This window comes from Saimiri boliviensis, chromosome 2 (assembly GCF_048565385.1).
Source record: "Saimiri boliviensis isolate mSaiBol1 chromosome 2, mSaiBol1.pri, whole genome shotgun sequence".
In the NCBI taxonomy this organism is placed as follows: Eukaryota; Metazoa; Chordata; class Mammalia; order Primates; family Cebidae; genus Saimiri; species Saimiri boliviensis.
In genome coordinates, this window is record NC_133450.1 from 137907616 (window position 1) to 137922132 (window position 14517).

A 14517-nucleotide genomic window follows, 5' to 3' on the forward strand; every position below is an offset into this window, starting at 1 on the left:
GAGATGGGGCTGACTTTTCCAAAACCACGGGAGGTCCTCTGAGGTCTGATTCCGCAGGCCCCTGCAGGAGCAGCCCGGCCCCAACGGGCGGGTGGCCAGGCGGGCGGGCTCCTTCCCGGGTTCCGCAAGGAAACCCTGGGGGTCCCGGAGATTCGCATGCACTTCCCGGAGAGCAGCTCCTCCTGCAGCCGCACCTGCCTCGAGGGTGCAGGCTAGGGTCACGGCGGGTGGGCCTCAGGCCCCCGCGCCGCCACGCCTGCCCTCTCCTGCCTGCCCTCTCCTGCCTGCTGCCGGCTGCCTCTCCTCATTGCTTGGGCCTGCGGCTCGGCGGCTGGGCCAGACAGTGGCCCTAGTGGCCGAGGCGCCGAGGCCAGGGCTCCCTAGCCGTGGGTGGCGTGCACGTCCATGCATATATACCTTGGGTCCGCGCTTGTTGTCATAGGACAGTTGGTCGAGGTTTTCATAGTTCCTTTTTTTACTCTGATGAATAATGTGCACAGAGAAAATATGCAGACACAGAAGAAGATTATAAACGGTTGAAAATGACGGCGCTAAAGCAATCACACCACCTCCTCGGCACGTCTGCAGACGGGCTCCGACCTGGAGCTCGCAAACACCGAGGCCCGGGGCGGGGCGGGGGCGGGACGGAGCTGGGGTGAGTGACGTGGGGGCGGGGCCATGGAGGCTGCCCGCCACGAGGCTGTGCTCTTGGGAACGATCGCTCTCAGGAGAAAGGGAGGCCCTGTCCGCGTCCACCGTGCGCCGTTCGGAGGGAGCCCCACCTGCCACCCCCACCCTGCCATGCACCTGCTGTGTGGCCCCAGCAGTGCCCACCCCAACCCGCGTCAGTCCTGAGTGGGAGGTGAGCAGCCCCCCATGTCCCACCCGGGGGCCTGTCCCCATGTCCCACCCCCTCCCTCTCCTTGGCCTCCCTCTGCCTTTCTAGAGGCCAAGGGGTCCTCACTAACTGGGGTGCCCACGCCCGTCGGCTCACATGTGCGCCCAAGAGGGTTTGTATGTGCATACGTGCGCCTGCAGGGGCGGCATGGGCCTGTGGGTGTCTGCATGGGAGAGTTAGCCCATGAAGGCCGGTGAGGGTTGGGGAAGGGCCAGATGGTCTGAGCATGCCTGTGTTTGTGTGTGTGCCTGTGTGTGTGTGTGTGCATGTGTGTCCATGCATGTGTGTGCATGCATGGGTGCAGGTGTATGAATGCGTGCATGTGTGTGCACGTGTGTGTGCATGTATGTGTGCATGCGTCTATGTGCGTGTGTATCCGTGCATGCATATGCGTGTGTGTGTGCTGGTGGGTGCTAGTGAGGATGAGCATGCGCATGAGAAGTGCCCTGCACGTGTGTCCCGGTGCATGTGGCACTGGGGCAGCATGGAGGCGACTGTGGCCTGAGCCTGTGTCCCGAGGTTCAGAGTGTGATGGGAATGTGTGCACAAACCTGTGAGTGACAGTGGCCGGTTGGGTGTGCAGGGGTGAGTGTATGATGGGAGTCCGTGGCCGTGGGTGGGCACGCCAGAAGGTGAGGGGCACTGTTGTGTGTGAGGCCCTCGGTTCTCACTCCCCTCTCCCCCAAGACTCAGAAGACCCCCACAACAGGACTCCCAGGACCCTCTGGTCTGCCCCTGGCTTTACCCACCACCCGTGCCCTCTGGTCCCTCCCGGGGCCTGTGGTGCCTTGGGGGTGCCAGGTTGGCCGTAAGTTTGATGAAGCCAGCCCTGACATGAAACATGCTCCCAGCCACCCCTTGGTCTGGCCCTCCTCAGCCTGGACCTCCTCCCCCTGCCTGACCAGAAGCCAGCTAGGTGCTGAGCACCCAGGGCTCCAGTGGGGATCCTGCAGCGAACGTCAGCTCTGCCTCAGGCTGCAATGGAGTGTCAAAGAAAGGGGCAGGGGTCTCTCGGACCCCCAATCCTAGCTCTATCTCTTTGTAGCCCCACAGAGTGGACGCCTGGCTGTGTGTGGGGTCAGTGTGTCCTAGAAGCAGGTGGCTAATTGATCTCGGTCAGTGAGGAGTGTTGAGGGAGCCCGGTGGGGGGGGCAAAGGGGGGAGGGGAGCCCACAGGGGCGGTCCGGGCTGCGGGGGGCAGGTGTCTGTAGGTGGGGCTTTGCTGAGCCGTGGGTGCAGGGCTTCAGGGGAGGCCACGCCGGGGAGGACAGGGAATGGGCCCAGCAGGGAGGGGACAGGCCTGCGGGGGTGGTGTGTGGGGAGGGGGGGCACGGTGCAGGGGAGGCCTTGCCCGAGGATGCTGCTGGGCACTCGGCACGGGATGGTGGGAAGAGTGATGTGAACTCCCCAGGCCGGCTGGGGCCTCCAGGGAGCGAAGGGCGCGGGCAGGAGGAGGGACGAGGGCTCGGGGCAGCGCGGGGCAGGGGTGTTTGCGGAGCTCCAGGTGGTCTGGCCCTCGCCCCGCAGGGACTGACACGAAGGAGATTTCGACTAATGGCAAAAGCGAGTGAAATGAGCCGAGGACAGGCTGGGGCGGGCGCTCGCCAGACGCGGTGGTGCTGACCATGCACGATGGAAAGAAGAGGGTGTCACACACGGAGCCACAGACACACGGCGGCCCGTCCTGCACCTCGGCTCCGCCAGGCGCCCGCCCGCGGCACGACCCTCACCTTGGACTCGCGCTCCTCCAGCAGGGTCTCCAGGCGCTTCTGAGCCGCCCGGCCCTCGTGGTCGTCGCTGACCAGCAGGATGACGTGGTTCCAGCTGTAGACACGCATCATCTCGAACCACACGCTCGACTGGTGGGAGTAGGGCGGCACGGTGCGCAGGAAGCTCAGGTGGATGCTCTGCGGGGTGCGGGGGCGTGGCGGGCTGAGGGCGACTGCGGGATGGCGCTGCCACCTGCCTCCGCAGCTGGAACGCCCGCTGGGGGCTGCGGACCCCTTTCCTCCCCCACCCCCATCCCCACCCCCAGGGTACACTTCCTAGACCCTGGCGCCCCCTTCCTCCCACCCGTCCCCACCCCCTGGGGACACTTCCTAGACTCTGGCACCCCCTTCCTCCCACCCATCCCCACCCCCTGGGGACAGTTTCTAGACTCTGGGACCCCCTTCCTCCCCATCCCACCCCCCGTCCCCACCCCTGGGGACACTTTCTAGACCTTGAAATCCCCTTCCCCCATCCCTGTCCCTATGCCCCTGGGGACACTTTCTAGACCCTGGGATCCCCTTCCTCCCACCCTGGCCTCTCCTCCCACATATAATCTCAGAAATGGAGGAGGTTTGGTGTTGGCCCTTAGCACCCTAAGGGACAGGGGTTTCTGTGGAATTGTTCCTGGGGTGAGCTCACCCCCTCCCCTGCAGCCCAATGCCTTTGGACAAGCTGAGCTCAAGAAGTTCTTGATGACACAGAACCTCAAAGATCCTCCTGGGGCTGCCCACAGAGTCCTCCCAAATTTAAACAGTTGTGTTTATGAGAAGAATTCACTCTTGGGCTAAAGGCTTCATCTCCTCCCCAGGCCAGTGTGGTGCTCGCTTTCCCTGCCTTGCTTCCCTGGCCATGAGTTGCCAGGGAGTGTCCTGGCATGGCCAGGAGTGGAGCAGGCTCTGCCCTCTCAGCCTCAGTTCTCTGTGTCTGTCCGGGTGAGCCCTGGCTCCTTCCATGTCCCTATGGACCCACGCTGATCTTGGGGTCCTCTGAGGTTCCCTCTTCATGGCCTGGGGCACTGATTGGGGTGCAAAAATGTCCTCTGCCTCTGTCTGTCCACCTGGTGAGATGCCTGAAAGGCAGGCTGTGGCTGAGGTCTTGGACTAGCTCTGACCTGCCCTCTGGTTCGTGTTTTGGACACAGGTTGGCTGTAAATACAGAACCTGGTAAGGTCAGGGTGCAGTGGTGAGGTTTCCCCCTGCCTTTGGCCTCCTATGGGCTTGGGGCATGTGCTGGGTTGGCCCTGCCCTGGGCATCCACGTCCCTCTTTTGAGCTACTGGCTGCTTTCCTTGGCAAGGCCATTTTCTCTTCTTAACATGTGAGGAAGCTGGTGCCCAGAGAGGCGAAGGAGGTCATGGCTGAGGGCACAGGAATAGACCTCCACCTTCTCTTGAAGGAGGTCGTGCCCGAGGGCACAGAAATGGACCCCACCTTCTCATGGCCTGGGCGAAGTCACCAGGGAGGAGCAGTGTGGGCACTGAGGGCCACTGCAGGGCTTTCAGAGCCTCAGGAAGGGGGCATTCCAGCCTCTGTCTCAGCTGCTGCCTCGGGGCCTCCCGTCCTCCAGAAGAGCCTGGGCCTGGCTGGGGTGACCCTGGGCTTTAAGGCAGTTTTAGCAGGAACTGTGAGTGTAAATGTGTGAGTGTGTGATGGTCTGAGTGTGAATATGTGATGGCATGAGTGTGTTAATGTGTGATGCTGTGTGTGTAATGGTGTGAGTGTGTGTGGTGCCATGAATGTGACTGTGTGCAATGCTGTGTGTGTGTGGTGCCATGAGTGTGAATGTGGGAGGGCGTGATGGTGAGTCTGAATGTGTGTGGTGTCAGTGTGAATGTGTGGTGTGTGTGTGTGTGTGTGATGCCCTGCGAGTGTGTGTGTGTGAGATGCTGTGTGTGTGTGGTGCCATAGTGTGAATGTGGGAGGATGTGATGGTGTGAGTCTGAATGTGTGTGTGGTGTCATGAGTGAACGTGTGATGGTGTGTGTGTGGTGCCATGTGAATGTGTGAGTGTGTGTGGTACTGTGAATGTGTGCGAGTGTGAATGTGTCTGTGATGCTGTGTGTGGTGTGTGTGTGATGGTGTGTGTGGTGCTGTGTGTATAATGCTGTGAGTGTGTAATGCTGTCTGTGTGTGATGCTGTGTGTGTGATGGTGTGTGTGTGGTGCTGTGTGTGTGATGCTATGTGTGAGCGTGTGGTACCATGTTAACTGTGTGTGATGGAGTGAATGTGTGTGTGGTGCTGTGTGAATGTGTGATGCTGTGTTTGTGTGGTGTCATGAGTGTGAATGTGTGTGTGTGATGGTGTGTGTATGCAGTGTGTATGTGGTGGTGTGAATGTGAGTGTGTGGTGTGTGTGTGGTGGTGTGTGAGCATGTGATGCCATGCGTGTGAATGTGTGTGATGCCATGAGTGTTAATCTGTGAGTGTGTGATGCTGTGAATGTGGTGCTGTGTGAATGTGTGATGTGTGTGTGGTGCTATGAGTATGAATGTGTGACGGTGAGGTACTGTGTGTGATGCTGTGTGATGGTGTAAGTGCATGGTGTGTGTGGTGCTATGAGTGTGATTGTGTGTGGTGCCATGAATGTGTGATGGTGACTGTGAGTGTGTGTGTGGTGCCATGAGTGTAAATGTGTGATGCCATGAGTGCAAATCTGTGTGTGATGTGTGTGTGTGGTGCTGAGTGTGAATGTGTGTGGTGCCATGAGTATGAATATGTGACAGTGAGTTGGTGTGTATGAATGTATGTGATGCCCTGAGTGTGAATGTGTGTGTGATGGTGTTGTGTGTGTGGTGCCGTGTGAATGTGTGATGGTGTGTGTGTGTGGTGCTATGAGTGTGTGTATGCGTGTGTGGTGCCGTGTGTGTGATGTGACTGTGTGTGCTGCCATAAGTGTGAATGTGTGGTGGCATGTGTGTGGTGATGAGTGTGAATGTGTGTGATGCCATGTGTGTGAATCTGAGTGTGTGAAGGTGTGAATGTGTGGTGCTGTGTGAATGTGTGTTGGTGAGTGTGTGTGGTGCCATGAGTGTGAATGTGATGCTGTGAGTGTGAATGTGTGTGTGGTGGTGTGAGTGTATAATGCTGTGTGTGTTGTGCCATGAGTGTGAATGTGTGTATGGTACCATGTGTGTGTGATGCTTGATAGTGTGTGAATGTGTGTGGGGTGGTATGAGTGTATGATGTGTGTGTGTGGTGCCATGAAAGTGTGAGTGTGTGATGCTGAATTTGTGAGTGTGTGGTGCTGTGTGTGTGATGTGGTGTGAGGGTGTGTAATACTGAGTATGAGTGTGAATGTGTGGTGCCTGTTAGTGATGTGTGTGTGTGATGCTGTGTGAGTGTGATTGCGTGGTGCCATGAGTGTGAATGTGAGTGTGTGATGCCATATGTGTGGTCCTGTATGTGATGCTGTGAGTGTGATGCCATGTGTGAGGGAGTATGTGATGCCGTGACTGTGTGTGGTGCTGTGTGAATGTGTGTGATGCTGTGTGTGGTGCTGTGTGAGTGTGATGCTGTGTGTGTTGTGCTGTGAGTGTGAGTGTGTGTTATGCTGTGAATGCGTGTGGTTCCAGGAGTGTGTTTGAGTGTGGTGCCATGTGAAAGTGAATGAGTGTGTGATGCTGTGTGTGGTGCTGTGTGTGAATGTGTGAGTGTGTGATGCTGTGAATGTGAGTGTGGGGCTGTGTGAGTGTGAAGCTGAGTGTATGTGTGTGGTGCCATGAGTGTGAGTGTGAGTGTGTGATGCTGTGTGGTGCTGAGTGTATGATGCTGTGTGAGATGGTGTGTGTGTAGTGCCTTGAGTGTGTGGTGCCGTGTGAGGGATGCTGTGTGATGCTGAGTGTGTCAATGTGCAATGCTGTGTGTGTGGTGCAGTGTGTGAGGTGTGGTGTGTGTATATGTGGTGCCCTGTGTGTGAGAGTGATGCCGTGTGTGTTGTGCCATGAGTGTGTGTGATGCTGTGAGTGTGAATGTGTGTGATGCCATGTGAGATGTGTAATCCTGTGACAGTGTGCAATGCTGTGTGTGGTGCCATGAGTGTGTGATGCTGTGAGGAGTGTGAGTGGTGGTGTGTGTGAGTGGTGTGAGAGTGGTGCCATGTGTAAGTGTGATGCTGTGTGAGTGTGAGGTGCCATGTAAGTGGTGCTGTGAGTGGGAGTGGGAGTGTGATACTGTGTGAGTGGTGGTGTGAGTGTGAGTAGTGCCATTAGTGTGAGTTTATGCTTCCATGAGTGTTGTGCCATGAGTGTGTGTGTGGTGCTGTGTGTGTGTGGTGGTGAGAGTGTGTTGTGCCATTAGTGTGTGATGCCATGAGTGTGTGTTTGTGGTGCCAGGAGTGTGAGTGGTGGTGGTGTGTGTGTGGTGCCATGTGTGATTCTGTGTGAGTGGTGGTGTGTGAGTGGTGCCATTAGTATGTGTGGTGCTGTGTGAGTGGTGATGTGTGTGTGGGTGGTGCTGTGAGTGTGAGTGGTGTCATGAACATGACTGTGATGCTACGAGCGTGGTGCTGTTTGTGTGATGCTCTGAGTGTGAGTGGTGTAATGAGTGTGAGTGTGTGAGTGGTGTGAGTGGTGCCATGAGTGTGTGTGGTGGAGTGTGAATTTGTGGTGCCATGAGTGTCAATGTGATGCTGTGTGTGAGTGGTGCCATGAGTGTGTGTGGTGCTGTGTGAGTGGTGGTGAATGTGTGAGTGGTGGTGTTTGTGATGCTGAGTGTGAGTGTGAGTGGTGCGGTGAAAGTGTGAGTGTGATGCTGTGTGTGAGTGGTGCCATGAGTGTAAGTATGAGTGGCGGTGTGTGAGTGGTGCCGTGTGTGATGCTGTGTGAGAGGTGCCATGAGTTTATGAGTGGCGGTGTGAGTGGTGCCATGTGAGTGTGAGTGGTGTCGTGTGAGTGGTGGTGTGCGAGTGTGAGTGGTGGAGTGCGTGAGTGGTGGTGCATGAGTGGTTCTGTGTGTGTGAGTGGTGTTGTGTGAGTGGTGGTGTGAGTGTGAGTGGTGCCATGATTGTGAGTGGTTCTGTGAGTGGCGTGTGAGTGGTGCCGTGTGAGTGGTGCCAAGTGAGTGGTGGTGTGTGAGTGGTGGTGTGTGTGGTTCTGTGTGAGTGGTGCTATGTGAGTGGTGCCGTGAGTGTGAGTGTTGGTATGTGAGTGGTGTGTCTGAGTGTGAGTGGTGGTGTGTGAGTGGTTCTGTGAGTGTGTGAGTGGTGCTGTGTGAGTGTTGCTGTGAGTGGTGCTGTGAGTGTGAGAGTGCTGAGTGGTTCTGAGTGTGAGTGTGGGTGGTGGTGTGTGTGATGCTGTGTGAGTGGTGCCATGTGAGTGGTGCTGAGTGTGAGTGGGGGGGTGAGTGGTGCTGTGAGAGTGGTGGTGTGAGTGGTGTGAGTGTGTGAGTGGTGCTGTGTGAGTGGTTCTGTGAGTGTGAGTGTGAGTGGTGGTGTGAGTGAGTGCTGTTGTGAGTGGTGCCATGTGAGTGGTGCCAAGTGTGAGTGGTGGTGTGAGTGGTTCTGTTAGTGTGAGTGGTGCTGAGTGTGAGTGGTGGTGTCAGTGTGTGAGTGGTGCCATGAGAGTGTGATGCTGAGTGTGAGTGGTTCTGTGAGTGTGTGAGTGGTGGTGTGTGTGTGATGCTGTGAGTGGTGCAGTGTGACTGGTACTGAGTGTGAGTGGCAGTGAGTGGTGCCATATGAGTGGTGGTGTATGAGTGGTTCTGTGTGTGAATGGCGGTGTGAGTGTGAGTGGTGCTGAGTGTGAGTGGTGCTGTGTGTAAGTGGTGCTGTGTGAGTGGTTCTGTGAATGTGAGTGGCAGTGTGTGAGTGGTGCCGTGAGTGTGTGATGCTGTGTGTGAGTGGGGCTGTGTGAGTGTGTGAGTGGTGGTGTGAGTGTGAGTGGTGCCGTCTCTTGAGTGGTGTGAGTGTGATGCTGAGTGAGTGTGAGTGGTGCCATGTGTGATGCTGAGTGTGAGTGGTGCCATGAGTATGAATGTGTGGTGCCGAGTGTGAGTGGCGGTGTGAGTGATGCCATGAGTGTGAATGGCAGTGTGTGAGTGGTTCTATGTGAGTGGCAGTGTGAGTGTGAGTGCTGGTGTGAGTGGTGGTGCGAGTGTGAGTGGTTCTGTGAGTGTGAGTGGCAGTGTGTGAGCCCTGGTGTATGTGTGAGTGGTGCTGTGTGAGTGTGAGTGGTGGTGTGTGTGAGTGGTTCTGTGAGTGTGAGTGGCAGTGTGTGATTCCTGGTGTATGTGAGTGGTGGTGTGTGAGTGGTGGTGTGAGTGGTTCTGTGTGATGCGAGTGGTGGTGTGTGTGAGTGGTGGTGTGTGAGTGGTGGTGTGTGAGTGGCAGTGTGTGAGTGCTGGTGTGAGTGGTGTGAGTGGTGCTGTGTGAGTGTGGTGCTGGGTGAGTGGTGCCATGAGTGTGAGTGGTGGTGTGTGAGTGGTGGTGTGTGGTTCTGAGTGTGAGTGGTGAGTGTGTGAGTGGTGGTGTGTGTGAGTGGCAGTGTGTGAGTGCTGGTGTGAGTTGTGTGAGTGTGTGAGTGGTGGTGTGTGAGTGGTTCTGTGAGTGTGTGAGTGGCGGTGTGAGTGTGAGTGCTGTGAGTGATGCCATGTGAGTGGTGCCAGGTATGAGTGGTGGTGTGAGTGGTTCTGTTAGTGTGAGTGGTGCTGAGTGTGAGTGGTGGTGTCAGTGTGTGAGTGGTGCCATGAGTGTGATGCTGAGTGTGACTGGTGCTGTGTGAGTGGTTCTGTGAGTGTGTGAGTGGTGGTGTGAGTGTGTGTAATGCTGTGAGTGGTGCCGTGTGACTGGTGCTGAATGTGAGTGGCGGTGAGTGGTGCCATGTGAGTGGTGGTGTGTGTGAATGGCGGTGTGAGTGTGAGTGCTGGTGTGTGAGTGGTGCTGAGTGGTGCTGTGTGTGAGTGGTGCTGTGTGAGTGGTTCTGTGAGTGTGAGTGGCAGTGTGTGAGTGGTGCTGTGAGTGTGTGATGCCGTGTGTGAGTGGTGCCGTGTGAGTGTGTGAGTGGTGCTGTGTGAGTGTGGTGGTGTGAGTGGTGCTGTGTGTGAGTGGTGCTGTGTGAGTGGTTCTGTGAGTGAGTGGCAGTGTGTGAGTGGTGCCGTGAGTGTGAGTGTGATGCTGTGTGTGAGTGGTGCTGTGTGTGGTGGTGTGAGTGTGAGTGTGGTGGTGTGAGTGTGAGTGTGGTGGTGTGTGAGTGGTGCCGTCTGCGAGTGGTGGTGAGTGTGATGCTGAGTGAGTGTGAGTGGTGCCATGTGTGATGCTGAGTGTGAGTGGTGCCATGAGTGTGAATGTGAGTGGTGCTGTGTGAGTGGTTCTGTGTGAGTGTGAGTGGTGCCGTGAGTGTGAGTGTGATGCTGTGTGTGAGTGGTGCTGTGTGTGTGAGTGGTGCCGTCTGTGAGTGGTGGTGTGAGTGTGATGCTGAGTGTGAGTGGTGCTGTGTGAATGTGATGCCGAGTGTGAGTGGTGCCATGAGTGTGGATGTGAGTGGTGCTGTGTGAGTGGTTCTGTGTGTGAGTGGTGCCGTGAGTGAATGGTGATGTTAGTGTGATGCTGAGTGTGAGTGTGTGTGGTGCTGTGAGTGTGTGGTGCCATAGTATACAAGGCCCACCTGCGATTGTGCACTGTGTAAGAGCTCGTGAGTGTGCACGTGGCCGTGTTTGCAGCCGTGTGAGCTGGACACGTGAGTGTGCGGCCGTGCATGATTGTGGGGAGCCGTGTGCGAGTGTGCGTGAGGCTGCGAGGGTGTGGTGCATGTGTGCGTCCCCCGTGAGCAGGGCGCGGGGCCGGCGCCTGCCGCAGCTGTCCCTTACCTTGTCCGAGTAGATGGACATGCGGGTGGTCAGCCCCAGCACGGGAATGCGGTAGAAGCCGGCCGTGTAGGAGACGGGCGTGGGGGTGAAGTGGTCGTTCGGGGTCGGCGGGTGGCTAACGAGGATGGCGTAGACCTGTGGGCACGGGAGATGGGTCAGCGCAGCCAGAGGCGCGCCGGGCACAGCTGGAGCCGGAGATCTGGAAGCAGCAGGGGCTGAGGGGCAGCTGGGGTACAAGCTGGGTCCATGCTACATGCCCAGGCCCACAGGCACACACGCCCGCAGGGCAGGGAGAAGACCCATCCTCATCCTCCATCGGCCAATCACAGACTGGCAGAGACAGAGCAGGGGCTGAGGGGACACAGGGGGAGGGCCAACCCCATCCGGACCCCCCTCACACGGCAGACCCCACCTCAACCTCCCCTCACACTGCAGAGCCCACCCGGACCCCCCTCACACTGCAGACCCCATCTGGACCCCCACACACACACCACAGACCCCACCTCAACCTCCCCTCACACCGCAGAGCCCATCCGGACACGCCCTCACACGGCAGACCCCACCTCAACCTCCTCTCACACCACAGACCCCATCTGGACCCCCCCCTCACACCACAGACCCCACCTCAACCTCCCCTCACACCGCAGAGCCCATCCGGACCCCCCCTCACACTGCAGACCCCACCCTCACCCCCCCTTACACCGCAGAGCCCACCCGGATGCCCGCTTACAACACAGACCCCATCCGGACCCCTCCTCACACCACAGACCCCACCTGGACTTCCCCTCCCTCCCCTCACTGCCAACCAGGGCTGTGCAGGTCTGTGCCCCTCAAGAGCCAGGTGAAGACCTGCTCTTGGGATGTCCCTGGGGCTCTGAGAACGGGCCGCACCCCGGAGAACGGCTGGTCCCCCATCATGATGGCCTGGACGCTCAGAACCCACCTGTCCGTCCCGCTGGGCCGGGGTGGGGCCAGCCCCCCTCCTGAGACGGGTCGGGCAGCCCCCACGGCCTGTTCCGCGCTTCAGCAGGAGGCAGCTCGAAGCCGCCAGAGGCCCAGGTCCCTTCAGCGGGTGTCTGCAGGCGGGGCCCGAGGCGGGCTCCGTTTGAACAACCAGCCCTTACTCTGAGTGCCGGCCTCATCCTCCAGGGAGGGAAGGTGGGTGCGGCGGGGGGCGCGGGTGCAGCCCCGCCTTCCTGTCCAGGATCAAGGCCCCGTGGGCGGGTCCAAAGCCAGCGACTCAGCCCCCGGGAGCAGACGTCTTCCCTCTCTCCCCAGCCCCTCCCAAGGCAAGGAGGCGGGCAGCGGGGGTCCACACCCCCTTCACACCGCGAGAACCCGCGTCTGTCCCCAGCTCTGCCTGTGCCTTTTAGAGCTTCTGCGATGGGGCGGGTGCACCGCATGCCCGCACGTGGCATGACGGGACCTAGCAGGGGGTGTGTCCAGGAGTGGCGGCTGCTGCCCTGGCCTTCGCTCCAGCGGCCATGCCCACAGACAGACGGCAGCACTGGGCGTGAGCTGAAGCAATTTCCCAGGAATGGCCCCTCCTGGATTTTCCGAGTCCACCTTCTGTGTCCCCCCCCAGTCCCAGAAGGAACACGTGACCACAGCCACTGGCTGCAGATGCGTCCCCCATCCCATCCCATGGTGTCCTGGGCTGGGGCACGGGGGCGGCTTGTGAGGTGGGGAGGGAGTTCTGAGAAAAACTGGCATGAGCCCCACCGCTGAAGCTGTTTGGAGTGGATCTTCCTCCCCAGCTCTCGCCTCCAGCCTGGACTCAGAGGTGCCTGGCAAAGGGGCACAGGTCCGCGTGTGGGCACGCAGTTAGGTGTCCGCGTGTGTGCCGGGATGTCCGCATCACATGCCCGGCATGTCTGTATACGTGCGTGTGCATGCCTGGAACAGGGTGCGTAAGCATGCAGGTCTGCATGGGCATCTGGGAATGCATGCCAAGCGTGTGTGGCAGGAAACCCTGCCCATGGGTTCGCATGCGACATTGATTGTGTGATGCTAGGTGCGTGGGTGTGTGCTAATGTAACATGTGGTGTGGTGTGAGCCTGCGCGTCCACGGGGGTGGTGTGTCCGCCAGGTAGGCACGAGTGAGCAACGCCAGGCTGGAGTCTGTCCTGCCTCTTACATAAAGGGCTGCATTGCAGATCCTTGCAGCCTCATTGGAATTCAGCAGGCGCTCCGCCCAGGGGCCGACAGCTCCGACAGGCAAAATCCCAGGAGCGCGTCCTCCCCCGCAGCGCTGGCTGCGACAGCTCCCATGCCCAGGCGCCTCTTGCGTGTGCACCCCCACTCCCACCCCCACACAGTGCCCAGCTTTGGCACCCGGGCCGTTCCCCTTCCCAGGCAGACTCATGGGAGATGGCAAGGGAAGAAAGAATGAGCAGGAGGACCTGGAAGCAGATACAAAGATGGCCCCAGACCCCTTCCTGTTTAAAGCTCTGCGGGGCGGGCATTTGGCTGGACCGGCGTTTCTGCCTCCATGCCCCGAATGCCCACCCCACACTGACGCACGCCAGCCCCATGTCTACACACACCGGTCAGGGCCCGGACCCCCAGGGACCCTCTGAGGACCAGCCAAGGTGGCAGGTGACTGGCCTCAGGTCAAATGGGGGAACCAGCAGACCCTGGTGTTCAGTTCCTAGTGAGGCCGGGCCTCCGGGTGGTGTCACAGGGAGGAAGGGGGCTCGGGGAGGATGGAATGAAACGGGGAGTGGGGTGCAGGGTGGAGGAGGGGAGGCGGCGGCGGAGATGGGGCACCTGGCTGGAGATGAGGTCCTCGCACACCGATAGAGCCATCTGGATGGCGTTGGGCTTGTGCGTGACGGACGTGGCGTTGAGCTGGATCTTCCAGGAGCCGTGCCGCTTGTTGGCCTGGTTCACGGCCTCTCGGAACATCTGCTCGTGCTTCCGCGTGCTCAGCACCGCGCCGATGTTCACGATCTTGGGGTCGCAAGTGGCGCGGGCGACGGAGCAGGAGAAGAGCAGGGCGAGCGTCAGCAGGCGCATGGTGCTCATGGGCTCCGGCCGCGGGCCTGGCTCTGCGCGGCGCGAACGCGAGGCCCTCGGCGCATCCCCCGCGGGGCTTCCCGGCCGTCCTGCGCCCGCCCGGCCCCGCGGGCTGTGAACGCCACGTCTTCCCCGGAGCCTGGTGCCGGGACGTCGGCCGCGGGAAGGGGCGCGGGAGCGCGCGCGGGGGCTCGGGGTCCGCCCCAAGCGGCCGGCTCTGTCCGCGGTGCTGAAGCGGGGCCCGGCGCGGGGAGGGCGCGGCGGCTCCGCGGACGGCGCTGGTGCGGTCCGGACGCTGCGGCGACTGCTGCAGCTGCAGAAACGCGAGCGGGGCCAACGTCTCCTTCCCCTCCCGCCGCCCCCGCTTCCCGACTCGGAGGCGAAGGGGGCGCCTCCCGCGCCGGAGCGTGCGCCTGCGTTCGCGTGAGCGTGTCAGTGCGCGTGAGCCGGGGGAGCCCCGCGTGCGCGCGTATGCGTGTGAGCGCGTGCCTACAGGGCCTGGGACAGTGGCCTGTGCTGCCCGGACCTGCGGGGAGCTCCGTCCGGGGTCGCTGGAGGGGTCCGGGTCGCCGCGGGCAGCCTCGCCCTTGTGTACCTTTTAATTGGACCGAACGTGCCGTGCCTGCTTGTCTGTGTGTGCGCGCCCGAGTCCTCACCCACAGTCAGCGAGATTCGGGTCCTGACTCTTGCAGGTTGGAGCTCCAGAGGGGTGGGGGAGGCCCTAAGCCATGCCTCTGGGGGCGCTCCCCTCTCCACAAGGTTCAGAAATAGGGAGAGGCCCCACCTGCGTGGTCATGTAACGTGGGACCCCCCTCCTAGGGCTAAGAGGAATAGCGAGGGTGACGGTTGCCGCCACCTGAGTTCAGCTAGGTCTTCCGGGAGAGCCTGGAACCTGGACCCACCCTGGCTGGAGCTGAGGTCAGACACCAGGGATCACAGGAGCCCCGCGAGGTGTGTTCGTGTGTTCGGGGCCAGCCGTTTCACACCCTCAGCTTCCGCTCCTCTCTCCGTGTCCAGCCCCCTCTCAGTGCGC

The 14517-nt window shown here is 59.8% G+C and overlaps 1 protein-coding gene across 11 annotated transcripts in view; it reads right to left on the bottom strand.

Moving 5' to 3' along the window:
- The window catches only part of GRIN1 (glutamate ionotropic receptor NMDA type subunit 1), a 33391-nt gene extending 19496 nt beyond the window's left edge, over positions 1-13895 (bottom strand). For 5 of the 11 annotated variants that reach the window (XM_039461371.2, XM_039461369.2, XM_039461366.2 and 2 more), the window contains exons 1-4: positions 13236-13565; positions 10467-10601; positions 2629-2805; positions 418-480 (exon numbers count right to left, since the gene is read on the bottom strand). In XM_039461371.2, the coding sequence (XP_039317305.1) occupies positions 418-480; positions 2629-2805; positions 10467-10601; positions 13236-13493 (633 nt within the window). In that variant the 5' untranslated portion in view covers positions 13494-13565. Of the gene's footprint in view, positions 1-417; positions 481-2628; positions 2806-10466; positions 10602-13235 lie in introns of all 11 variants that reach the window. The other 6 variants (XM_039461373.2, XM_039461372.2, XM_039461370.2 and 3 more) reach the window with 2 other exon arrangements.
- Positions 13896-14517: the final 622 nt, after the last annotated feature.